The sequence below is a fragment of the Gekko japonicus genome, unplaced genomic scaffold (genome assembly GCF_001447785.1).
Source record: "Gekko japonicus isolate JY-2015 unplaced genomic scaffold, Gekko_japonicus_V1.1 scaffold46, whole genome shotgun sequence".
Classification (NCBI taxonomy): Eukaryota; Metazoa; Chordata; class Lepidosauria; order Squamata; family Gekkonidae; genus Gekko; species Gekko japonicus.
In genome coordinates this window covers 1,285,665-1,313,619 of record NW_015169173.1, presented here as the reverse complement: position 1 = coordinate 1,313,619, position 27,955 = coordinate 1,285,665, and the positions used below count along the sequence as shown (strand labels likewise).

General features: G+C 43.8%; 1 protein-coding gene across 1 annotated transcript; it reads left to right on the top strand.

Annotated features, from left to right (window-relative positions):
- Positions 1 to 27,955, top strand: RTBDN (retbindin). The gene is made up of 6 exons (XM_015415873.1): positions 1 to 134; positions 13,158 to 13,332; positions 20,005 to 20,089; positions 20,433 to 20,561; positions 23,230 to 23,338; positions 26,496 to 27,955. Exons 2-6 carry the CDS (start codon positions 13,164 to 13,166, stop codon positions 26,790 to 26,792), a joined length of 789 nt encoding a protein of 262 aa, XP_015271359.1. The 5' UTR covers positions 1 to 134; positions 13,158 to 13,163; the 3' UTR covers positions 26,793 to 27,955.

Genomic DNA, 27,955 nt, shown 5'->3' with positions numbered 1-27,955 from the left:
GTGAGAAGCAGCGGCGGGAGCTCCCTTGAGCAGAGAGCGCGCGGCTCGGGTGGCGGCGGAGGCTACAGCCAGGGACAGAAGAGGACAGGAGGGGCGCCGTCGCCCTGCCAGACCCTCATCGCCAATTGTTCCAGGTACGGTCCAAAGATCGGGCTGGCTGCGGAGAATAATTCACCTGGAAGCTGGGATGCTCTGTCTGAGGCAGAGGGTAGGAAGGGACCGGTGTGTGTGTGTGTGGGGGGGGGGGGTCATCAGGGACACTTGTCCCGATCACGCAGCATCACTTGGCCAAACAAACCCCGCGGAGAAGCGGAGGGTCCCAGAAAAGGGACGACCCCTCACCCTAGAGTAGTTAACCTTCTACCCGCTTCGAGCACCGCGCTCCACTTGTAATTTGAAGCGTTCAACGTGTGGGTCTTTATATCGGGGAGTTTCAGTTACTGGGCTTGGGGCTTATAAGAATGGGGGGGTGCGTTTTCAGATACACCCCGGTATTAGTGTTCTGTAGCCTAAAACAGATGTTGTTGAGCGTTCATTAGATCCTGGCTTGTCTTTTCTCCATAGGGTGTCGGGAAGTGTCATAGTCTTTCCACTGTCGCGTTTTGATTGTGGGAAGGAGAATCTCGCAGAGTTAATTCTTTACCTTCAAGGTAGTTATGACCCAATGTGCGAACGACCTTTCATGGTCAGCCAGAAGCATGATGTGTGAGGGTTGCCGGGAGGTGTCCAATTCAGCATATACTAAAGTGGGGTCTTGACTATAAATTAGTTTAGGTCTGCAGTGCTTCATCGTTTAATGGGATAGATTAATCATTTTGTCATTCTTTAGATCAACTAAAAAATACCCGAAATGAATCAGACAATAGGCTTCTTTTAAAAAATTGTTAATTATTTTAATACAAGGATTTGAGACCCTGTAGAAAGCAGCCAACCCCCATCTTAGAAGATGTGTCCCCCTCCACTTATCTCTCACCTGGGAATGTCTCTTCTAAGGTGCATACTGCCTATGAGAATTTAGTTAATTAATTGGCTAAATGCCACATTATTTAATTGATCGGGGCTGCAATCTTGAACTTTCTTACTAGGGAGCAACCCCATTGAAATAAATGGTATTTATTTCTTAGCCATGTTTAGGATTGCTCTGCAGGTTTACCAATTTCTTGAGTGAGCTGCACTAGTCTTCTTAGTTGCAGGAGTGGGGGGGGGGAGCCAGAATGAACAACAAGGGCTAAAGAAAGGAAAGGCACTTCTGCAATGAGATGACTTCAGTGCAGAAGAACAGAGCAAGAGAGAGTGATAAAAATTTATTTCCCACTATTTGGTATCTTTTAAAACCTACTGGGTGCATGCCCAAGACTAAATGCCCAAGCCACTTAATAATTAGACTTGTACTGAAAATCCCACCCCCAGACTTACTCAAATAGCTGGAGGGGGAGGAATTCTCAATACAAGTGTAATTATTTGAATGAATGTGTTCGACGGACGGCACAATCCCAAGATAAGTATGGACCCTTGTTTGATCCTCGAAGAATAAGAGTAACAAAATGAGGAAACTGATCGTTGACTGGAGCAACTTCTGTTAGTTTAAAGAGTGTAAAAGTTTCCTAAACACATTCTAAATATTTACATGCTCTGGAGATTTAAAAGCTATATGTTCATGGAAGAATTCATATTCTTCTGTAGAGTTTGCATTACTCTGTGTGTGGGTAATCATTTATTACCATATATACAAAGTTTTAAAAATTTCCCCATATGTTCCCCAGAGAGCGCTGTGATTGGGGACCCAGAATCAGCTGGTCCCCCCGAATATCAAGGAGGCTAGTGACAACTAGAGCTAGGGCTTTCTCGGTGGCGGCTCCACTCTGGTGGAATTAGCTCCCGGAGATCAGGTCCTGTGGGACCTGCTGCAGTTCCGCAGGGATTGTAAAACGGAGCTCTTCTGCCAGGCCTTTGGAGCTGCCACCACTACGGACATCTGACGGCCTGTGAAGAGAGAGCCTGATCCCTCTGGATCCCCCCAATTACCACCTGACCTGATCGCCTTGGACATCTGCAGAAGATCAAGGAGCTGACTGTATCATGAGGAATTAAATACTAGCACTTTATCTTGCTGTTATATTTATGGTTTTAAGAATTTGTGCATTAATGGATTTTATATTTTATATTAAAATGTCATATTATACTGTTTTATATTGTCATGTAAGCTGCCCTGAGCTGGCCTGGCTGGGAGAGCAGGGTAAAAATCTAATAAATAAATAAATGGAATTGCAGCATGCATAATATATAGTTTCATTTGTACAAGTAGATAGTGAAGCAGTGGGAGGAAAGTTTAAACCCACCATTTTCTTTTGTCCTAAAAGACAGGGTGAAGATAAAGGCAGAAAGGTCCTAAGCTAAGGTGCTGGAGCTTTGAGAACTTTCCCCATAATGTTAGGTGCACGTGGCTTGGCTGTGGGATTATTTAGGGTTGCATTGAGTGAATCATGAGTACAAGGATACTTTTGGATTTTTTTTCTGCCCTTTCACTTCCCCCGCCAATTCCTTTTTATAAATAAATGTTTATTGGTTTAAAAGCAAAAAAGACAAAAACAAACATAAAAAGACAAACATACATACATTATCAATTTCTATCTCTTTAACTATCTCATAATTAAACATTTCAGTTTCTATTTTTCTACCTTATAGCTAAATAAAATATTTGCAAGCCTTTACCTTAAAATTAGGTCCCGGTCACACGGGCAGGAAACTGCGGGGGGGGGGAACGTGGCTGTTAGCCACGGGGCTAAAAACCGTGCAGTTGCTCGAGCAGACCTACCTATTGAGGTCCCGTGGAGGTCCCGTGGTAGGGGGGAGGTGCCAATCATTCCACAGTCCTGTGGCCCGGCAAAGAAGCAGGGCGCAGGGCAAATGGGTTGGTTGGCTTTTTTAAAAAAACGCAATTGTGCGCATGCTCCCTTGGGTGCGTGTGCGCATCCATGGAGACTTTGAAAAAAAACTTTTTCCGAGGGGACATGGGCGGGCGCCGGAACTACCTCCGGAAACGCGATCAGACACCCGCCCTTGCAACGCGGTTTCAGGAAACTAGTACCTACTGCGCGTCTTTGGCGGGAAGCTTCGGTTGCGCCACGGAAGCCCGACGCTTCCCAGATGTGCCGGTGAGATTGCGCCCGGAAACTCCGCTTATCTTCCATCCCTCTAGCGTGGCTAATGCTCCGTGTCACCGGGGCCATACATAACTTTTTTATATTTGAGCACATACTTATTCCAACTATAATTTTCTAAGCAATATCTTCATTTCTATCTTAACGTTTAAAATGACATTCTAATTATCCTTTCCACTAGTTTTTAAATGTGTAAAACTTAATATCCAAGTTTAATCAATTACCATCTCATTCACCCTTTAACGGAGTATATTTATACTTCTTTAAGATTATGTAATTCTTTTAGTATATATTTCCAGCTGTGGATATACAACAAATTCATAAAAATCATACAGGGTTGTCGCTACCCTTTCCTATATTTTTATATACTACATTTAATAATAGCATATATAAACATAGAAATATAGTTCCAATTACTATAACATTCTATTTGACATTTTCTCCTAAATATAGTTACTATTTAATAAGCAAATATCAGTCTTAGTCAATTATCATAACAAAGCCATTTTCTAACCATTTTCTAACCTAATCTTCTTTACTTTTTAAACCATTGAGTTTCCATTAAAACTTAATCTCATAAATGTCTTAAAACATAAAAGATGCACAAGTATATTTATAGCATCTATCTTCTAAGAAATTTACTTATATAATTTTTAAACTTGGCTTAACCTGTATAGATTTACTTTAATATCAAAAATATCATATCTGCTGGCTTGGGTCAAAGTCCACATGATAGTTCCCTTTCTAGGTTTATTTATAAAGATTTAAGTCTCTTCCCCCCCCCTTCTGAAACCTTCTTTTCATAAATGCTGTAAATCTATGTCTTTTATTTTTGTAAGTGAACAATTCTTAAGTAAGTTGGAGATTCCATATATTCTTCTATGTCTTCTTTTTGCAGTATTTTTTCCTTCTCCTCTTTGATGGTTTCTCTCATTATTTGCCTTTTAATGAGCTTGTTGGTGCTCTCTGCATAAAATTTTTCTTCTTCTTTTGATGTAAAGGTTATTCCATGGAATAAATTCTCTTGCCCAGGATTTTGATCAGTATCTTGAAGGGCTGAAGGCTGCACTTTGTTTCAGTTTTCATTTGTGGAGGGTCATTTTCATTTTTATTAAATATCACTTTACTAGCCTCCTGGACCGCCACACCGAGTCAAAAATTAAAAATTTAAATTCCTCCAACGACATTTGGGCTAAGTTAGTGGCTTTAAGACTCTCTTCCATGGCTTGTACGCTCATTTTAATGTAATAACAGAAGCCAGCTCAGTCCGGTAAACCACCAATCTCCTGAGTTAACTCTCAATATTTCTCAATTGTAACCATAAGCAGGCATGTTTACCGTCCCAAAATCATTCAACAAAAGGCAGCTGTTTTACTGTTACAGTGGAGTCTGCACAGAGTGGATTTCCAAACTCCAACAAGAAAGTTGATGTTATGGGAAACTGTTAGTCTGTTTTTCTTTAACAAATCTGTGTATAAATCCAGTAAGTGCTAAGAGTTTACTTGTTTAAATTTATATCCAAATCAAAATGGTAGAAGCTCAAACAACGTTCTCTTATTGCCCCAAGTTTTAATGCAGCAATTCTTTGTTGCTTTTGTTGACTCATAGTAGCCGCTCCAAGGGAAGAGGGGGGGAAATTCCACCCTTCTTTCCCTTCCCCTTTCTTTTAAGTTTAAAGGGGCATTTCGAAACAGTCATTAAATTCTTCAGTGTTATATTAATGAGTACTTATGGTAGACGTCTTTATCAATCTTGAGGATATGGTTCACTCTCTTTAAATTCAGCCGATCATGTCTTGTCGCTCAATGGCTGCCAAAGAGTGATCTCTCTCGGGTCTTTGCTTCGGTACGATAGGAGATCTTCTCGCACAATGCTGTGCACTCAAGTTCCTAAAACAAGTCCCCTGTGATGAGCCCCCCCCACATGAAGGCTTATTGGGGACCAGGCACCCTGGATCCACAACTTAAGACCCAGAGATTCAGCGTCTCCCCGGGAGACATCTGATGGCGGCGCGCCACAGACCTGTTCATAACTTCCCCCACTAATTCCTGAGACCTCCAGAACACTGGAGCTGGAGATTACAGGATTCACATGGACTCTGTGTGTGTGTAAATATTAGCAGGCTGGATTGTTGGTGTGTGTGTGTGTGTGTATTGCCTGCGAGTGAAGATCTGACTAGGGCTGCCAGGTCCTGCCTGGCCACTGGCTGGAGATGGGGTGATAGGGGTGCCATAGAGTCCACCCTCCAAAGCATCCATTTTCTCCAGGGGAACAGATCTCTGTAGTCTGTAATTCTGGGGGATCCCCAGGTCTCACCTGGAGGCTGGCATCCCTAGCCAGTGGAGCTTGGCAGGGCTTGGGGAGGACAAGGACCTCAGTGGGGTACAATGCCATAGAGTCCATCTTGCAGCGCATCCATTATCTCCAGGGGAACTGATCTCTGTAGTCTGGAGATGAGCTGTAATTCTGGGGGATGCCCAGGTCTCACCTGGAGGCTGGCATCCCTAGATCTGCCTCACAAGCCTTACTCTCTTTACCACCACCTTCAAAGTTTCTGCCTTGAGTCCAAGTGAGAATATTGGACTATAAAATAATATCAATACATGATTAAAGGTGAGGCAGGTGGCAACTAGAGACAGGGCTTGTTCAGTAATGGCACCTCCCTCCTGGAATACCCTTCCCCTTGAGGTTCACCTGGTACCTAGGTTGCTTTCTTTTAGATGGCAGGCCAAAATGTTTCTGTTCACCCAAGCTTTTAGTTAAGGGGCTGATTTTTAAAAATGTTATTTTAGTCTGGTAACTGTTGTTTTAAGCTATCCGTGGTCTGTTTTTATGGTCTATATTTTAATGCTGGGCTGGGGTCCTCCCCAGCTGGGTTTTAGTTAATGTCTTTTAACGTTTTGTTAATGTGGAGAAGGAAGCACCTTCCACTAGGGCAATGATGGATCAAACACACCAGCAACTTTACACACTACAGTCAGCCAAAGAAGCAGGAGGGAGAGATGGGGGTTGCTTAAGAGCAGAAGCCAGCTTCTTGGAGGCCTTCCTCTAATCTTTGCTGGGATTGAGGTCACAAGTATTTTCCAGGCACCTAGCCAGGGAATAAGAAGGATGAATCAGAGTAAGGCCACCTGAGAACCACAGTTCAATGTCAGTCACCTTTATCTCTCTCAAGGGCTAGTGTATATAATCCCAGAACTGTAATGTATTGAAATGATTACATGAATCACCTCATAGGACTCCCCTGTTAAGCTTCGAGCCAGACCAGGGCTCCTCTGAGCGAACTTCCTATTGGTCGCTTCGTAACAGCGACCAATCAGAACGATACCATTCCCTAGGAGGGAAAGACTCCCATTGGTCTTTATTCTAGCAATCTCATTGGTTGTTATTTGTAAATAGGCGTGGCTACATTAGCCCGGTTATGTTTAAAAGGAGCATAAGCTCCCTCTGTTTTCTGTTCTGGTTTCTTACTGAGTTAGTGCTTGCTCGTTACTTCCAATAAAGCTGAATCACTTGCTGAATCACTGTACGAGTCCTTTGTTAGCGCGATCTAACAAGAACAATTCAGGAATCTAGCATCACCTTCTGTTTCTGGAACAAACAGGGAGAGCCAGGGAAAGGTAGACGCTTTAGACCAATAGACAAAGACTTGGACCTGGGAGAAGTGGGTTCAACTGTTTGACTTGGTGGAAGGTGCCTGGGGAAAATATTTTGTCTTGCAGATGAGGAACTGAGACTGATAAAATGGTGGTCTACCACACAAGGCTGTGGTAAGGCAAGAGAAATATTGTAATTGCACCTTGTGCATCACCAGTCCATTCCGGATTATAGGTTAATTCATATTTTATAGACTAAAGATCATCAGTCAGCTCTGAATCAGGAGAAGACTGAGCTTTGTGTAAGACAATTTAGAAAGAAGGTCTGTGGTGAGAAGTTCATTTGAATAGTGCAGGTTCTGTGTTGATTCTGAGAGATTTCATTTCCTCAGAACTAATGAGCCAAACCAGTTTTGTCATTAGAACTAGAACTGAACACTTTCAAGTGAACTAGAGTTGAAGTCTAGTTTGCTTGGCACATTGTGAGATTGATTTGAGGTTTGAAGGAATGTTTGTAGAGCAGTGGTCCCCAACATGCTGTTGCACCCTCCAAGGGTTTCCAGAAAGTGGGCAGGTTTTCCCCCGAGAAAGGATTCTGATTGGCCACTGAAGATCTAATTGACTGAGCAGATTCTTAAAAACATTGCATCAGCCACAGCTGCCGCCACAGTTCAAGGATCTTCACTGAGTGACTGAGGGGTATGCAAGGGAAAAATTTTTAAACAATACATTCATTTAAAAAGGCATCTTGTTAAACAGAGATTTTGCCTGAAATGTTGTAGAGTTACTATTAGAGTTATGCCTGACATTTTGTGGTTGGCACCACCTCCTGTGGCAGCAAATTTGTGGTTATACCCCCTACTCTGTGTCAGAATTCCAAAGGTACCCTCAGGCTGGTGAGCCCCGTGCTTTAATGTAGTAGTTTAATGTAATGTATCAGACTTTCTGGGAAGAGAGAACTTTTGGGGTCAAGATTTCTTCCCCTCACAAAAGGGCAGGTAGAGAGACTGCTTGAATGGAATTTCTATACTACTGAGGATCAGCATTTCTTCCAGCATGAGGCTGCATGATGTGAGAAGATTTTTAATCTGGAAACTGGGGCAAAGTTGCCACTCTCTACATTAATAATGAGTTTGAAGAACTGTTATAAGAGGTGTCAAGCTTGGGCTGTTTGACCAACGATACCTGTTGTATTACCACCTTGATGATTACTGAGCCTGTTATATGTTCACCCTGACTGTTGTTGTAACCTTTCTTCCCTCTCTCCCCATACTGTGTTGTTCTAGTGCTCTTATCGCTTACCCTCACCTACCACCACATTCATGAGGGGGGGGAGTGAGTGTCTGTAGAAGTAGGAAAGCTAGCTTCAGTAAATCTTCCATGCCGCCCCAAGAGACTTCTTTCACACGGGAAGATATCCTTGGAGAAAAGTCTTGGATTAGCTAGTCATGGATCGTATATCTCTCATGGTCTGGGTAGTATTGCTGACGTGTAAGAATGGAATGTGTAACTATATGCACCTTTCCCACCCTGGCACCCCAGTTCTGACAAAGTTCAATCCCTGAACATCTCATATCTTCTAATAAAACTTTCAACCAAGAAAGTGTGTGTGGAGAGTGACTTGACTGGGAACCTGACAAGAGATCACACATTAACAAATGTTATCTTAAAGGACCAGAGGAGAGTGAGGCAAGTGGGCCTGGAGACCCAAGCAACTAGAAGAATGACATATAGATACGGAAAAAAAGTTTAGATATGGGATTCTGCTTACAGTTTTGGGAGATCAAAGGTTCTGTGATATGACTGGGTCCTTCCTTCCCCTGTAGATTGTATCTGAAATTGAATGTAGGGACTCCACATACTTCTCAAATACCTTTCAAGGTGCACAAGGTAATGACATTCTATGTGGCTAGGATTGCCAGGTCCCCCTGACCACTGCCAGGGGATAGGGGCTTAGGGTTGCCTGATCCAGGTTGGGAACCTCCCCGGAGATTTAGGGGTGGAGCCTGGAGAGGACAGGGATCTCAGTGAGGTACAATGCCATAGAGTCCGCCCTCCAGAGCATCCATTTTCTACAGGGGAACTGATCTCTGTAGTCTGGATATGAGATGTAATTCCAGGGGATCCCCAGGTCCCACCTGGGAACTGGCAACCTTATGTGTGACCCAGACTGGAAACGCTAAGGAATTGGGCTTTAATTGTTGGCCTGAGAATGTTTTTGAAAAAAAGGCTTGATCTCTCATAAACTGAAAAAACAATTTTTTCTTTTTAGATTTGAATTTTACATTACATTTCATCTTGTATTTCCCGTGTTTTAATAGCCTTGTGACCCTGCTATTTGTTAATTTTTTCATACCTTCTGCAGAAAAGTTCTGCCTAGTAAGGAGACACTCATTGTATCTGAAGAAGTGGGCGCTGTTTGCCCATGAAAGCTTATGCCAGAACAATTTTTCCTTAGTCTTGAAGTTGTCTCAAGACTCCTGTTCATCTTCACTGAAGCATACACAGCAAAAGGAAAGATGAGGCTACTTTGCCCAGAAAGTTCTTGTTAACGGTGATATTTTTGTCCTTTGGCACACTTTCTCAAAGACACAGCAGAAAGCAGCAGTGAGTGTGGATTAGATGTATTTCACTTTCCAATGCTTCATTTTTTCAAGAGAAATCCAATATATGTTCTTGCACTGCCAGTAAATCAAGGGCAGGAAATATTTGTATTTACAACTACGGTAAGTTTGGAAATTGAGGTCCTTTTATTTCCGTAGTGCTGGGTGATTTACTCCTCTTCAGTGGAAGGGCTCAGATTGTAGAAAGTGTGTGAAAGATCCCGGAGATTTAGGGGTGGAGCCTGGAGAGGACAGGGATCTCAGTGAGGTACAATGCCATAGAGTCCGCCCTCCAGAGCATCCATTTTCTACAGGGGAACTGATCTCTGTAGTCTGGATATGAGATGTAATTCCAGGGGATCCCCAGGTCCCACCTGGGAACTGGCAACCTTATGTGTGACCCAGACTGGAAACGCTAAGGAATTGGGCTTTAATTGTTGGCCTGAGAATGTTTTTGAAAAAAAGGCTTGATCTCACATTTCGCTTGACAGTCTGTTTCCCATCCAAGGTGACCCTTTCACCAGGCAGCTGGTGATCTAAAGCTGGTGTTTCACCTCCTAAGAGCTATAGATGAGGCTAACTCACTAAAATTAATTCCAGGGGTGAACCGTATTAGTCTGTTTCAGCAAATATAAACAGGAGTCACATGGCACTCTAAAGGCAAACCAAATGTTATCCGTGGGCTAGAGATGAAATCTCTTCAGATGCAATGAATGGATTCTCACTATGCAGTCATTTTATGTAGGTCAGGGTCAAGGGGCCAGAAGTAGAGGAAATGCAAGGTGAAATGTAGATTCAAATCTAATCAAGACAATGTTTTATTATTTATTTACAAAACATATACCCTGCCTTTCCACCCTCATCAGATCCACCAAGGTAGCTAACAGATTAAAGATATACATCATAAAAGTGCATCTTACGAAAACCGTTAAAACTAAACAAAAACACACCACTGAAGCGGAGTTAAAATACACATAAACTGAAAAAACAATTTTTTCTTTTTAGATTTGAATTTTACATTACATTTCATCTTGTATTTCCCGTGTTTTAATAGCCTTGTGACCCTGCTATTTGTTAATTTTTTCATACCTTCTGCAGAAAAGTTCTGCCTAGTAAGGAGACACTCATTGTATCTGAAGAAGTGGGCGCTGTTTGCCCATGAAAGCTTATGCCAGAACAATTTTTCCTTAGTCTTGAAGTTGTCTCAAGACTCCTGTTCATCTTCACTGAAGCATACACAGCAAAAGGAAAGATGAGGCTACTTTGCCCAGAAAGTTCTTGTTAACGGTGATATTTTTGTCCTTTGGCACACTTTCTCAAAGACACAGCAGAAAGCAGCAGTGAGTGTGGATTAGATGTATTTCACTTTCCAATGCTTCATTTTTTCAAGAGAAATCCAATATATGTTCTTGCACTGCCAGTAAATCAAGGGCAGGAAATATTTGTATTTACAACTACGGTAAGTTTGGAAATTGAGGTCCTTTTATTTCCGTAGTGCTGGGTGATTTACTCCTCTTCAGTGGAAGGGCTCAGATTGTAGAAAGTGTGTGAAAGATCTGAGGATGAGGGACCTGTGAGGGACACTGCCATAGGAGATGGTGGCAGCTATATGCTTGGACAGCTTCAAGAGGGAACTGGATAAACATATGGAGCAGAGGTTCATCAGTGGCTATTAGCCACAAGGTATAGATAGGAACTCTCAGTCTGGGGCAAGTGATGCACTGTATTCTTGGTGCTTGGGGGGGGGGGCAACAGTGGGAGGTCTTCTGGTGTCCTGGCCCCACTAATGGACCTCCTGATGGCACCTGGTATTTTTGGCCACTGTGTGACAGAGTGTTGGACTAGATGGGCCATTGGCCTGATCCAACATTGACTGCTCTTATGTTATGATCTGAGAACTGATTTAGAGCAGTTTATCAGGGAGTAGAAACCATGTAGGGTGAATTCTCTATAAGAGTTTAGAAGCCCAGCTTCCTTTCTAGGCCTTGATTTTTTTCTGTGTCTGTATGATTCTCAGAGTACTTTGAAACCCACTTTCTACATTCTCCTCATGAATGATGGATTCCTCGAACGAAATGACTTGGCAACAGTGACCCACGTGATGGTCACCTTGAGACTGGACTAATGTAATGCCCTCTACATGGGGCTGCCCTCGTCTCAAATCCGGAAGCTGCAGCTGGTGCAAAATGCTGCGGCCAGGCTTCTGATGGGGGTCCCTATTCAGGACCACATCCAGCCTGTACTTAAGACATTGCACTGGCTGCCTATAGCATACTGGATTCGCTTCAAGGTGCTGGTTCTTACCTTTAAAGCCCTATATGGCTAGGGACCTACATACCTGAGGAACCGCCTTTCCCCATATGTACACCAGAGTGCTGTGATCACGGACCCAGAATTGGCTGGCCCTCCTGAGTCTTAAGGAGTCCAGGCTTGCAACAACCAGCTTTCTCGGTGGCTGCTCCAATCTAATGGAATGAGCTCCCGGAAGAGACCAGGGCCCCGTGGGACCTTTTGCAGTTCTGTAGGGCCTGTAAAATGGAGTTTTTCCGCCAGACCTTTGGAGCTGCCACCACTACTAATAACTGACAGCCTATGGTTGGAGAGCCCTGTTTCCCTGGGACTTCCAATGACAGCCTGACCCTACTGCCTAAGATGATCTAAGAAGACCAAGGAGCTGATGGCGAGATGAGAGAACCTAGTAAAAACATTGCTGTGAAATTATTGACACTAGCACTTTTTTATGTTTTATGGTTTTAGCATTGTTTAACTGATGTTGCTTAATTTTAATCTATATTATTGTAATTCTTATGCTATTTTATGTACACTGCCCTGAGCCGGCCCTGGCTGGAAGGGCGGGATAGAAATTTTAATGATGATGATGATGAGAGTCCCAGAAGATAGCTGACACATACAGGAATTTGTCCAAAGCAGCACAGTGAGTTCTAGATAGTGGCTCAGCAGAGCTGATGTGGAACAGTCTGGTATAACTGGTGCCCAGGGTTTGCTACATACTCCATGAGCCACTTTATCTCTCTCTGCATTTTCTGTCTCCCTTAGATTTCATCTAAGAGATGAAGTAATAGGCAAAGTATTATGAGTTTTTGGGACAAATCTTGTTGGTTTAGGATCATTGATACGTTCAATGTTTGAGCTCTTCATCAAGCCAAAAAACAGCAGCAGGAAAAACAGCAGCAAAAATCATGGGAAGATCCTGGGGGTGCCAGTTCTTCAGCTATCTTCTGTAGCTTTACCTTTAACAATGGCATGATGTGCAAGAATTAGCAGATGAAGCTTTTATTTACAGTGTAGAGATAAACATTTATCACCTACTAATTTCCACAGACTGAGCCTTTATTAAAAACATGGACACAGAGGCCAGTTGAAATGTTGGCACCCCAGAACACAAATCTTACCTGGAAGCCAAACCCTTACCAGATATCAGTCTTGCTTATATAAGAAAAGTGTTGTTGTTACAGAGTTGTGAGTGGTTGAACTTTTGATTATTATTAAGGCCTTGACTGCCTTTCATGGGAGAGGGCAGGAGCTTCTGGTGCTTCCCAGGCCAGCTAAACCTAATCTGGTGGTTGAAGAGTCATCTACAACTGGCATGCCTTGAATGACTTGGAGGGAGTTAGCAGCTGCAGGAAGTTTTTTCCCTTTGAAGTTAAATAGACAAAGGGAAAAGCTGCAGATAGGACTTCGCAGTGGCTTATCATGGGCCAGAGAGAGGCTACAAAGAAAGAGAAGTTCTGTCCAAACTGACTTGGTCAATTCCCACCCCTGTCTTTTCTTCTCAGGTAGCCATGAGTAGTGGTTTTGGTGGCCCTGTTTGGCTAATGGGTACAGCTTGGGCTTTGGTGGTGCTGTGGGCAGGTGCTCTGGGCATAGAGGATCGCTGCTTGCCTGGAGGGAAGCACAAAGCAAGTCCAGGCCCAGAAGAACACCTGGACACCTGCAACCTCTATAGAGAGAGTAAGTATTGATTACTTAATCATTAAAATATTGTTTTGAGGCTGCTTTTCCCTGCAACAAGGGATTAAATACAGATAAAAATATGACTTCCAAAAGTGGACATCTTGATCAGCAGCACAGAACTCAACATAAGGCTTGCTTAAACAGAACCACAGCAATAGTCCATATTCTGCTGGTAGCCTATTCCAGAGCTAGGGTTGCCAAGTCCATCTTCCACCCCCAGCGGGGGACTTTGGGGGCGTTCCTGGAGGGGGCGGGGTGACGTGATGATGTCACATTGGGGACGTCCCCCCCTCACCCGCCCGTGCACCCGCCAGATCTCCAGAAACAGCAGTTCCCTGCACTTAAAGGAGCCGGCGTTTCCCTTTTAAATGCAGGAGCTGGCGTTTCCCCTTTAAGAGCAACTGCATTTCCCTTTTAAGAGCACGAAGCTGGCATTTCCCTGCAAGCTTGCAGAGATTGGGCTTGGGAGGAAACACGGGTTCCACACACTTAAAGGGAGAGAGATGGGTGGCTGTTGGGGTTGGGGTGGGGCTTCCCCCGCCGGCTATCTGGCAGGCGGCGGGTAGAAACCCCCTCCCCACAAAACGGGGGACCCCTGGCAAACTGGGGGGTTTGGCAACCCTATCCAGAGCATTGTCTGTACTACTGGAAAAGCCCTGGAATTTTTATTTTTATTTATTCTACATTATTTATAGTCCAGCTTTCTCACCGAGACCAAGGTGGATTCCACAAAGTAAATCAGTGCAATCAATAGGAGGATACATCGAATGAGCAATGTGATAAGACTAGGGTTGCAGAAATTTGAAATGAAGCTGTCATCTGAAGAAAGCATAAGTATTAAACATGACATATGAAACAACACAGAATATGGTATTACATAAGTAGAAACAGTGCATTTTCCTGGATCAATCAGTTATAATGTAGCCCTGTTCACTTTATTTAAAATGCCAACCTGAACAATTCTGTTTTACATAGTTTGCAAAATGCGAATAAAGTGGGAGTCTTCTTAACCTCATAGGGTAGGATATTCCACAGGGTGGGGGCCGCTACAGAGAAGGCATGTGTACAGGCAGCTGTCAATCTTGCCCATTTGCTGGGTGGCATCTGCAGAAAGCCCTGTTCAGAAGAGCAATGTTATTGTGATGGAACATAGCTGGAGTCTTGCAGATATGAGGATCCAGGGCCACGAAGGTCTTGGTATATGATAGCCAGTACCTAACCTAAACAAACTTAAGCTAAACAAGGATCATACAATATAATTAATAATTCACTTAAACAAAGTTTCCTCTATAATAAGATCAATGAAGTGAGGTTATTTTAAAGCTTTTATAGCAAACTGGCATATATAGATTTAAATCAAGTAACATTTAAGCTATTAGACTTTCGAAATTACAAAGTTATGTTATTTCTACTTCTTTCCCTTATGCTTCTTTTTGTCAAATTTCCATTGGACATTCAGGACTTTGGGGGCAGAGGCTCATCTTCTGGAGTACTGCTCGCTGCATTTTCAGAGCTTCCTGAGCCATATATGCTGCTTCCATCTTCTTCTTCTTGTCCCTCTGTTGTTGTTTTTTCTTCCGCTGGTCTTTGTTGCTGCTCCAAGAACTGCTTTGCTTTTAGGACAAAGTCAATCTTTTCTTTCTTATCTTTATAGTTGAAAATAAGTCCCTCAGGTATTAACCATCTGTAAGGTGTGGCATTTTTCTGTAAAAAAATAATTAAGTGTTTATATTGTTTCCTCTTCTTTCTTATCTCAAATGGTATGTCTTTTAGGACTCTAATTTCTTCGTCTTTGATTTTTAAGGTTGCCCCATTTGTGGCCTTGAGCACCATGTCTCTTGTTGATCTCTTTGAGAATTTCACCAGTACCTCCCCTGGCAGGTTTTTTTCCTTGATAAATTCTGGATATGTCCGATAGATCATGTCCATGTCGCTTTGCAGTAAATCCGCTGTTAAACCTGTCATTGGGGCCAACGCTTCACTTAAAATTTCCTTCACCCTTCAGTTCAAGGACACCTTGAAATTTCAGAACGTAGGCTGATTTTTCCATTTGGAGTCTTAAAAGCTGATCTTTATCAGAGGTCCTCTCTTTCTCCACCACTTCCAGTCTTTGATTAATTGTTTTTGTCTTAGCTTCAACTTTTTTCACCGATTTTGCTGTCTCCTCTGTTTTTATACTTGTGTCTTTAAGTTGTTTTGGGAGTGCTTCAAAGTTGCTGTTGAGATTAGTCATCTGATCCAACAGAGGGTGCAATGCTGTAGCTAACATGCTGGGAAAGTCAGTATTTACTTCTGGTTTAGCAGCCAGAAGTGCTTGTCTGGCAGTTTCGGGAGAGTGCTTTGTTCTCGTCGCCATCTTTTCTGCCCGATTAGTCACTGTTTACAATTCAGGGAAAGTTTTTTAAGTCCAAAAAATATTGTGTCCCCTCGCCCCCTGGATCGCTTTAACAGTTTGCTTAAAGTTGGGGGGGTAGCATACTCCCTCCCCCTCCGTCGTTGATACTCGGGGGGTTCAGATGGCTGCTTTACTGCATACTCAGTTAATGAAGATTAACACTCACGCTTCACTCCATGCCAGCTGCAAAAGATGAGCTTTGCAAAAACACTTCATCCCCTGTTCGCTTATCCAGTGTGTGCCTCTGATTGCCATAATGGTGCCGCAGCGGAAGGACCTATTGGGGCAAAGTGGAGCCTCTATCCCTTGGTCGTAGCTTTGGGAGAGGCTCCCCTCACACCCCAGGCTGGGAGCCCCCTACAAGGGCTCTGGGGGGGCGGATTCATTTGGCACCCCTCTCATCCGCCCGTCATGGGCTGCTCCTATCAGAGCTCCAATGGAGCACACCCGCCATTCGTGCCGCTGAAACCGGAAGTTGCTTTCTCCTAAGGACTTTCCATAGAGGTTGAATAACATGGGAGATGAGATTGCACCCTGTGGAACCCCACGGGATAGCTCCCACAGTGAAGAAAAGTAGTCTCCCTCTGAGTCCAATCTACGAGGAAAGATGTAAACCAGTTCAAGGTACATCCCGATACCTACTTCTGCTTCCAAATGCCTCAACAGGATGGCATGATCAAAGGCTGCAGATAAGTCCAGCAGGAGCAGCCAAAAAGTATGGACTTTGCCTACCTTCAGACAGAGGTTCACAAGCCAACAGGGCCATCTCTATCCCATAGTCTGGCCTGAATAGACTGAAAAGGGTCCAGAGCAGATGAGTTAGCCAAGAAGACTTGGAGTTCATCTGCTACTGCTCTCTCAGCTGATTTGCCCAGAAAGGGCAGATTAGAGACTAGGTGATAATTGGCCACATCATTTATATGTAGGGATTGTTTTTTATACAGTGGACAGACAACCACCTCTTTGAATGGCCAAGGAAAGGTACCATGAGTTACTAATTGGCCTATATTGCAACCAGCATTCAGATTAGAGTGAGTTTATGATATTTTATCAGTAGAAAACTTTGCAAAATTATCACAGCTAATTGTTTGTTCCTGAGACAATACAGGCTCAGATTTAGGAATTAGCAGATGTTGAGATACCATAAAAAACTGGGATGGTCATAAACTAGCCAGCCTAGGCCGGAATGGGCGGGATAGAAATCAATAAAAAATAAATAAATAAAACTCGGTGATGCAATTGTTGCAGAGAAATAACATTTCTTTGCCACCACCAGCACCGCTTCATAGGTCTTCCAATGTGCGCTAGACAGAGCATGTTCTGCTGGATTCAGTACAGGTTGTAAATGGATGACATGTCTTTAAAGAAGCCTCTTTACTGGCCCCATTCTAGTTCTTCTTTTGCCTTTAACATCACAGGTGCAGAATGCGGGGTGGAGATGTCTCCTCTCTATGTTTAGCCATGGCTTAATAGCTGCACAGAACACAGAAGTTTGGCAAATGATGTTTTTTTCCATGCCATTAAAAAATCTTCTAAATTCCTTGGGCTGCTGTTAAAAGCTCAAAAATGCAACCACTAAAATAGATGGCAACTGTAGCAGCAAACTGAAGGGAAAAAATAGAGTTTCTATCTGGCCTCCTTTGTACTCAGCTGTTATGGAATGGGAGGTGACCTTCCTGACTAATCTACTACAGAACCAGCCTGGATTAGTCCATTCATTATGTCTGAAAGATACGGGGGGGGGGGGGGGCCTGGGAATATTTAAGCACTAGTCATTTCCATGGTCATGTGGCCGGCATGAGTAAACGCCAAGGTGCACGGAACACTGTTACCTTCCCACTGAAGTGGTACCTATTTATCTACTAGGAGCTGCAGTGGCTCAAGTGGTTAAGACGCTGAACTGCAGGCTGCGGAAGATCGGTAGTTCAGCAGTTCGAGACCCGAATGTGCCGCATGACGGACTGAGCTCCGTCTCTAGTTCCAGCTCCTGCCAACCTAGCAGTTCGAAAGCAAGAAATTGCAAGTAGATAAATAGGTACCACTTCGGTGGGAAGGTAACAGCGTTCCGTGCACCTTGGTGTTTAGTCATGCCGGCCACAAGACCACGGAAACGTCTTCGGACAGCGCTGACTTCGGCTTTGAAATGGAGATGAGCACCGCAACCCTAGAGTCGGATTCGACCGGCTTTCGAGCAAGAGAACCTTTACCTATGTGGGCTATAAATTCAGGAAAATGCCCTCCTGAATAAACACAGTGCTCCTAAACAAATTATGGGTAAGTTATTTCAGTGGAATTTTATTCCACCCAGGAATGCTGCCCACCTAAGAATTTCAAAACAAGAGATTTATCTGCTATCTCTGAAAAAACATAAGCAAAAGTTTATTAATAATCCTCTCTTCTACAAACAGTAAAAAGTTTCATGAGCAGTGGTACTTGGATCAGTTCTTTTAGATAAGCTTTTGTAATAGTTGCTTTATTTATAATTATACAAGTTGAACACTGATAGAGACATTCCTACAAAACAGCAAATCGGTTATCCTACATCAGAGAGGGAGACTACATCCCAAGGTGCTCCTCTGTTGAAGAACTTATCTCTCTTTCCCCGCCCCCCTTCTGTCTGTTCAACACTCCCCAACTGGTATTTTTCCACACACACTTGAACATCTGTCTCTCTCCTCTTCTGGGAGGAGAAATATTAACTTCTACAAATTTCCATACGAGATCAGTGCTATCAGAAAACTCTCTTTCACAATTAACTCTCGTTAAGGAAATATCCACAGATATTAAGGACATTTCTGAGTCCCATCATGTGCCACTTTGGGCAGAGCCTGTTGTATCCCATACTCAGATAAGGGCAGCCTGTTCTGTTGTCACATGATGTAGCCTGCTGCTGCAAGAGGTTCGTCTCCTGGGCAGGACACATCTTGCACTGTCCTTAGGTGAGCAGGATGATGACATACAATCCACAGTAATAAACCCATTCATAGTATAGCACTCACAACTATTTCTGTCTCTTCAAATTCTGCACAGCCAATGGACAAGGACCTAACACTCAGATGGTTGAGTTTCAGTTTCTCACAGGGAATTGCAAACATCTGTTTTCTGGCTCCATATTTTTGACTTCTGTGAACAGTCATATAAAATATAACATGGTATTGTCCATCACAAACATGATGACTGAATTACAGGACAATAATGTTTTATGATGTGTTTGCAACCAAAGGTTCCATACACTTTTGGGCTGGGCAATATCCATGTTGTATAATAGAGGCTTTACCTAATGTAGTTGGTCTGTGAAGTATGGGGAAGGAACTATCAATCAGTGTTTAATTCTCCATTATACATGACCACACTGAGCAACAAATGACACAGCTGCTGTTGTGTCCTTCTAAATTAGCAACCTCCAGATGTCTCACTACAGACTTTCAGTAACTGAATTTTCTCTTGCATGGTCCTGGATTCCAAGTCAAGAAGCTGGCACCCTAAACAAAGTAAACAAACAGCTTATGCCTTCACAAGCAGCCAAGGAAGCAAATACTTTTGACATGTGTTCAGCCTGAGCGCTTATTCAGGGAGAAATGCTAATAGGAAGAACATGCATTTTCCTTTGGAAGCTGAAATTATGACAGAACTCTGATCAAAATTTGACTTGTCGAACACCAAGGGCCTCCAAACAAAGGGTTTCTCTGTGATTCTCTTGTATCTCCCTGTCCAAATTCAAAAATAATATGAAAGCAAATCACATTACTTGCCCAACTTCATGGGCCCCCCAGAATCTTGTGTCTTTATTCTCGCCTCTCAGCAACCTTGAACTCAAACAATGAATAGTCCTGTGGAATTATCAGGGCCACACCTGGGACAAGATACAGAGGGAACTCTATAGAGCACCGCATCTTAGGAGTGATACTCCCTGTGTCTGTGTGAGCTTTAAAAAATATCCGTGGGTTCATGTGCAGATCCTGCAGAGCCCCGGGGTGTGTGTGTGATGTATCTGGTAATTCATCTCATACCTGATGGCAATTTCATACATGTAGCTTATCAAGTGAGAACAGCAGTTGTTGCAGAAATGGGGCTGTGGCTCAGTGGTAGAGCATCTGTTTTGCATGCAGAAGGTCTCAAGCTGCATTCACAGTATCTCCAATTTAAAAGGATCAGATGATGGGAAACACTTCTACCTGCAATCCTGGAGAACTGGTGCCAGTCAGAGTAATTCAGTACTAACCTTGATAGTCATCTCGGTCCAGAAGGTGCTGATGGATTGGTTCTTTTCACAGATGCCTGCTGCTCACCAGATGTTATCCAGGACCTTTCCAAAGCCAATGACATCTACTGGAATCGCTGTGAGGGCCTCAGCCGCAGGTCAGGCATAGCCCCAGCCCTCCAAAGGAAAAAAAAAAAGCTGCCTGCTATAGCCAGTTGTATCCCTCTTTTCATAGCAGCCATGGGGTTGTTACCTCTGGGTGGCATGAGGTGGCCTTTGTTATGAAATTCCCCTTGGTAGGTAGGCTACAGGGCCTCGCTGGGTTTGTTGATCTTTGCCCTACTTTTTCCTCTCATCTTCTGCTTGTGGTTCAATATCTTGTGGAGACTCACTCTCAAGAATGATGTATATATCAAGAATGATATACAGGTGACCCCTGACCCATCTTTTAGGAAGTTAGTTACTGCCTTTTTGATGTCCATGTTTACCTCTCCCCTACAGATGTGAGGAGTATTTTCAGCAAGTGGAATGTTTTTATCGTTGCTCTCCCATTGCTGCCCAGTGGCCTCATCCTCAGCGACCCACAGCTGTGCTGGCTGTGCCTCTTTGCCAAAATTTCTGTGATCAATGGTGAGTTAAGTCTGCAGGGGAGACATCATGTGGGATATGAAGGGATGGTGGAAAAAATGGTTTAAGATAGTGGAACATTAGCAAATGACCAGTATTTATTTACAAGCGGGGAACCTGCAGACTTGCATGAGTCACTTCCTTTTCCCCTGTACCTTCTCCACAGTATTTCTTCTGTCCCTCCTCCTAGCAGCCCCCATATCTTCTCCCCTTTTCCTGCTTCCTTCTTTCCTTCTCAACAACCAGCCTTTTTTATCTGCCTCCCCCAATCTTCAGCTTTATTTATTATATAATTACTTCATTTCTATTCCACCTTTCTCCCTAATGGAAACCAAAGCATCTTATATCATCCCCCCCTTCTCCATTTTATCCTCATAGCAACCGTGTAAGACAGATTAGTCTGAGAGAGTGACTGGCCCAAGGTTACCCAGCAAATTTCCATGACAGTATGTAGATTTGAACCTGGATCTCCCAGATCCTAGGCTGACACTCTAACCACTATACCACACTGGCTCTCAGCTTCCCCTCCCCCTGGCAGCCTCTCCCTGGGAAAAGTCTGGCCCAGTTGCAAAAGTCATGCAGAAGCAGGTCATTGGCGTGAGCCAGTGCTAGGCCCATCCAAGTAGCACAAGTTGTGCTGAGGCTGCCAGTGGATCCAGGTGAGTTGCATGACATCAAGTCATCCAGTAGTTCCTGCCACACCTGGCTGAATTGCGCAAATTGAATTGCAGCAAGGTGCCTGGTAGTTTCTGGTGCCCCTGCCCTGATATGTCCTACATCCAAGACAGGAGGTAGGAGAGCAGGGGTGGACTGGGAAGCCAAAATAGCCCCCCCAAAAAAGCCTTCCCCCTGCGTTTTACTGATAGAAACCAAGATTTGAAGGCTGGCAATATTCTTGTACTTGCTTAGCAACCCCCAGATTGGCCAATGAGATATCAGAGGACATTCATTTCTTAAAGGTACAGGTTCTGCATTTAAAAAAAAACATTTTGTTTTGTTAGAGTTCAGATTTTTCGGCAAACCTGGGGCTTTTCTCAGATTTATAGAAAGATCTATCTTGCCTGTTCATGGATTCGCTTTCTGGATTTAAGTATCCACAGATGGAGCCACACTGAAAATTAGATATGTTGATGATATGTATGTCAAGATGTTTACATGAGTTTTTTCATTTTCTGTTTTTGTTTCAAAAATCTTAATTTTAGATTCCTTATGAATGGAATTCAAGGAATTGATTGAATTACTACGTTCTATTTTCAGTTCCATTGTGTTATATAGGACACTGTGACAACCCCTTAACTGGGGAGGTCTGGTTTTACTTTAAAAGGGTTTTAAAAAGGATTTCCAAACCTTTATGCTTTCTCTATTTCTGGGTAGATAGGTCGAGGGTTTTAGGCTTTCATGAGGGTCTATGTGTTTCCTGAGACTTATTTCTTTCAGAGCTGGCAGACTTGAATGAAATAGGTTTTATTTAAATAAAGCATAAATACGAGGGTAGAACAATGTAAACAGTAATGTGAATGATTTGAACAATTGCTTGGTGTCTCTCACAAGCTTCTCCCTTACTGACAGGGATGTTTCCAGTAACTTTGTAACCTTATACTCAAGGTCTTATAAGTTCACTACAGTCTGTCACTCAGACTTTTTTTTATAACTTTTCTTCTTCTCTGAACAACATCAACAGACAGCTTAACTGTTTTCACACAGAATGGCTTCTCACTTCTTTCATACACAGAGCTTAACTGAACTCCTGCTTCTCTCACAGAACTCAGAACCAAACTGCTTAACTGAACATCAACTGTCTTCATCAACTGTCAAATCTCTGTCTCCTGATAGACATACATATCCTCCACACAGCCTCACTTCCAAAACCCCTCCCCCTCTCTGTCACTCACCAATCACACCACTTGCCTGTTTCAACCACTCTAGACTATCATACAGTCATGCAACCAAACTTTTAAAGACACACACACAGTTAAACATGAAATCATTACAGACACATTAACTGCTGTAACTCTTTGCTCCCAGACACTTGTTGAATAATTCTTGGGGATGGTACCCTACAGCTAAAGGATCCTCCCTATCAACAGACAGGAAATAACATCCCAATTTAATAGGTAATTAAAATTTGATTTGCAGAGTGACTATAGGAAGGTGTGACAACAGTGATGTGAAGTTTTCTTCCTTAACTTGGATCTTTAGGGTGAGGAGAACTAAATGCTCCTTCCTATACCACCTCCCCACCTTGCCCTACTGTAGTGCTAGAAGCAGTTTCCTCCCAGACCAACTGACTCCCAACATCAGGGCAAAACTAGGAGCAAAATGGAAAAACTACCTCTGGCGGGCACAATCAGTAATGGAGATGTGATAAAGGGAGGGATGGTTATCCCTGTTCCAAATCACCCCTCATATGGAGTATGGGATAAGGGTTCTGCACTCTCCCTCTGTGTCACTTCTCCATTCCCGACTGGGCCCACGGGAAGCAGCTTTTCCCATTCAAAGGCAACTTGTGGGCTGTTGTTACAGCATTTGTCCCAGCAGGTCTAAGGAAAGAACAAATGTTCTGCATACCGTTTGTGCCTGCGAATAGCCTAGCTTAAGGAGCCACAACTTTGAATTCTACTGTGAAGCTCCACCTGCCTTCATTATTTCCCCATCCCATCTCGCCTCACAGGTATGATGCTTGCAAGGAAGACTTGACCTGCGCTCGCAATTGGCTTACCGACTGGCACTGGGGACCTGATGGGAATAACTGCAGTCAGAAGTGCATTTCATATGGCCAGGTGAGGACAGCAAACAACAGACGCAGTGCTGCCACCTCCTCCTCAGTGCCAACAGCCAGGGAATGGCTTCTGGACTGATTCTGTGGGCAGCTCTGTTTTAAGAGAGAGAGGCAATTGTTTTGAAGCTAAGGGGATGAACAGGAATTGGGACTCCCCTCCCCCCCAGGAAGGCAGGCATCAATTACAATTCAGCCAGCCCAAACAACAAAAGTTACTAAAATCAAATAAGTGGTGTGACAAGTGCTTTACTGGGAACTTGATGGTTGTTATCTCAGGCCCTGGGGTTTTCTAGAAAATTCTAGTCTTTTACAGAATAATATTTTCAGCCCTCATGAAAAGGCATAAAGGTAAAGGTTCCCTTGCTCGAAAGCCAGTCGAATCTGACTCTAGGGTTGCGGTGCTCATCTCCATTTCAAAGCCGAAGAGCCAGCGCTGTCCGAAGACGTTTCTGTGGTCATGTGGCCGGCATGACTAAACATCAAGGCGCACGGAACGTTGTTACCTTCCCACCGAAGTTGTACCTATTTATCTACTTGCAATTTCTTGCTTTCGAACTGCTAGGTTGGCAGGAGCTGGAACTAGAGATGGGAGCTCACTCCGTCTTGCGGCACCCGGGTCTCGAACTGCTGAACTACTGACCTTCCACAGCCTGCAGTTCAGCATCTTAGCCACCGCAGCTCATTTTAACATTTTAACAAAATCCAGGGCTATTTTTGGGCAGGAACGCACAGGAACGGAGTTCCAGCTGGCTCCTGAGTTGGCCACACCCAGCAGGAACTCATTAGCATAATAGGCCACACCCAACTGCAGAAACTCATTAGAATTGGCTACATTAGGGGTGTGTGGCCTAACATGCAAAGGAGTTCCTGCTACAAAAAAAGCTCTGGGTTTTTACAAGGTAAACAGAATAAGAAGCAAAAGGGGTGTGTGGCTGGATGACCACACTTCTGGTAACATGGGGGTGTGGCCTAATATGCTAATGTGCTGTCAAGGGTGTGGCCTAATATGCTAATGAGTGTCTGCTGTTGGATGTGGCCTATTATGCTAATGAGTGTCTGCTGTTGGGTGTGGCCTATTATGCTAATGAGTTCCTGCTGGGCTTTTTCTAAATCCAAACATTTAAGAAAGAGAAAGATTAGACCAAGCCTCCACATATCCACAACACTCTTATCTCCTCCTCCTTCTAAATAAACAGTCTCTGTGATATATATGGTGACTCACTTGTAATTAACATTTGAACTAGCATCCGATTTGCTGGTCATGCAAAGTCCAGATAGTAGCCATGTTAGTCTGTAGTGGCAAAATAAAACAGAAGTCTGCTGACACCTTAAAGACTAATACCTTTAATTTCAGCACTCATGTCATTAAACATATCACATTGTTTATTCCAGCAAACTGTTCTTTTTTTTAGTCTTCAAGGTGCCCCTGAATGCCTACCACCTGAAAGCAAGTGTTATCCCTACCAGCATAGATATTAAGAGGCTGAGTCACTGCCTTCAGTTACTGGGGGAATTTAGCTAAATGGCAGGCCTCAGCAAGAGGTGGGTGTTGGTAGGCGCCCAAGACCACGGGAATAAAGTTGTGATGGGCTAGTTATACCCCAAAAGGTGTCCAGAGTGCTTGCTAATGGGAGGGGTCCCTCAGAACAAAGCACTGATGAGATTAATCAGGGATAAAACGTTGTTTGGGAACTTCATATAGAGTTCCCAGAACTGGACAAGAGACTGGAGATTCTCTTCTAGATGCAAAGTACAATTTGGGTTGGGTTCCTGATTACTTCTCTGGTGGTTGAAGGACTAGTGGATTGCTAATTTAAACTAATCAAAATGGAAACAATACTGTTTGATGAGCCACCTGGCTTTGGCATGTAGGAAAGAAGTTAGGACTTTTCACTATGAAGGAAATGTGAGGAGGAAAGATGAGATCAGATTGATAGGATTATCGAGATTGAAAGAAGTAACTCTGGGGCCAGGCAAGTCCATTGTCCGGAGTATGCAGATGTCAACGGGGGTGGGGGTGGAGTCACAGTTGTCAGAGCAAGATCTCATGTGCTTTCCAGGGTCACTTCCTAGGCATGATTATGGGGCCTGCCAGTCCTGGCGTGCATCTTTGTGTCTACTTATGTCAAGTTGCCTGGTACATGGACTCCTGGGGGTACCCCTGTGGGGTCTTTTGTGGGTTGAAACAACCCCTCCTGATAGACAGGGGGTTGGCATACTCACACGATGATTGAAGGATCTGCTCTGACTTCTGTTTAAATGTTACTGTGTGTCAGTTTTTAGTCTGAGTATGGGCATCCCTAAAAGGCAAACCACTGGTCTCTCAAGGTCAGCCAGCTCTGCAGGGTCTCAGGTTCAGGTCTTCTACAGCACTGATCCTAGAGATGCCAATGCTTGAGCCTTACCTAGGAACTTTTGCATACAACGCAGATACTCTTACCATTCAGCCACAGCCTTTCCCTATTTATCCAGATAGTAAATGTTGATGACTGTATTAGAACTATTCTACATGTGTAACCAGATTGATGGTGAGAATGAACACTGTACAGAACACTGCTATTTGCATCAAATAAATATTGAAAAGTAGGTCATGGGGGCAGGGTACAGAAATGCTGACATTCTCTGAATTCAGTAAAAGCCATCAGAACCAACAAAGCCATGAAGATTTCTGGGTTCCCTCCACAAATATTCTAGTCCAGTGGTGGCGAACCTATGGCACAGGTGCCAGAGGTGGCACTCAGAGCCCTCTCTGCGGGCACGCGTGCCATCACCTCAGCCAGGCCCAGACCATCATTAAAGTGTCGAATTCTCTGCCAAATAATTTTAAGTAAATGAAAGCATTTGGGATTGCTTTCCTTACTTTGTTTGGATCATCTTAAGTTAATGTAGGAGTTGTTTTTTTTAAAGTAAAACCTCAGTATTCAGGTTAAATTGCCGTGTTGGCACTTTGCGATAAATAAGTGGGTTTTGGGTCGCAGTTTGGGCACTCGGGTCTCTAAAAGGTTCGCCATCACTGTTCTAGTCTGTGTTCTCACTACCAGAGAGGTTCCTCGGCTTGTCACTCCTGTACTTCTATGAGTCTGTACCACTCAGACACCAACTGAAAGCTGCATCAAAGCTCTGCCTCCTGGCTTACATCACTCTTTTTCCTTCCTCAGATGTACATGGATGGGAAGGAGCTCTGTGAGACCATCTGGGATGACTCTTTCACAGTAAGCACTGACCCCTGTGAGTGCCTGACACTGACTGCTTCTGACCCAGGCATTTCAGCCTCTCATTCTCACTATGAAGATAGTGACAGCACTGAGGATCTTGAAACCATAAAGGTGGACAGCAGAAGAGTGGGCCGCAAAGGGCTTTGTCCAGGTAGCCTCCTGCTCCAGCGTCTGAAAAAGAACCTACAGAAACGTTCTGTCTTCATGGAAGATGTGGAGGGAAGCGGGAGTGGGTTCTGATCCAATGAAGCCACCCTTCCAGGGGAAAACAACCCCCTCCCCTGTGATTGCCTGGGTCTCGGGGGGATCACTTGTGATCTATGCAAATCTGTCATGTCCCACCTTTACCAGCTTCTTGCCATCTTGTCTAGCTCTGTGCAATCTGGGTGTGGTCATGGAGTAGGAAACAGATCTGGCACTGTAACTGGGATCTAGAACTACAGTTTGTCCCTAAAGGGCACCTTCATCTCCCTCAAGCCTACCCATGGCCAGTTTAGTCTCCCCAGCTTTCTTCATTTTGTCTAGCTTGGAAGACAGGGTTAGAGTCTTTTGCTGGTGACAACCTCACTTCCAGCACCTTTCCTGTCTAGCTACTGTCCACAGGTACCTCAAAGAGCTAGTCGTCGCGGTACTTGATAAGATTCCCCTCTGGTACAGAAAAGGACAAGGGAGATGTGCTTTGGCATGGAACAGGTTTAAGAATGCAGAGACCGTATAGGTGGAAAACAATAGGTGAGGTAATTGATGCTGGGCAGGAGGAGTTAGGCACAATTGCTTACATAGCTTCAGGTACTCTGTGAGACAGAGTCAAAAAAGGAAGAGCCTTCACTACATGAGCTCAACATGGAGGCAGCAGGATCTAGAGACGCTTCTGGCCAGTATGTGGAGCCAGAGAGCTACATAGCTGGCTGAGTGAAGCCATCACATAACAGCCAGGAGAATGCCCTATCAGAGCAAGAGCTGCTGCAGCAGGACATAGGCTAAAACCTAGGACTAGCAGGAGCTTTCATGCAACTCAGATGTGGGCAGGGAGAAAAGTGTACAATCAATAGATTGCTAGTAGCTATTACTGTGCAGCATTTGAGTCAGGAAACGTAAAGTTTCAAGCGCTCTGGATAAAAGGCACAGCATCCTATTAGAAGTGATGTCATGGGGTGTTTGTTCTAATTAGCAACTGGGACTGTCAGTAAAGAGAACAATCTTACCTTGAGCAGGGGGTGCCCGCCTCAGAGCCCTCCACATCTTTATGTGGCAGTTTAAGAATTTCCTCCAAACTCAACCCGAGAGTAGGCTCAAGTAGAAACCATCTACAAATTCCTTCAGAACACTTTATGAGCTGCATTTTCATGCCCTTCCTTGGTCATGTTTGTTGCAAAATGCACATTCTGTATTGGTTCAAACCT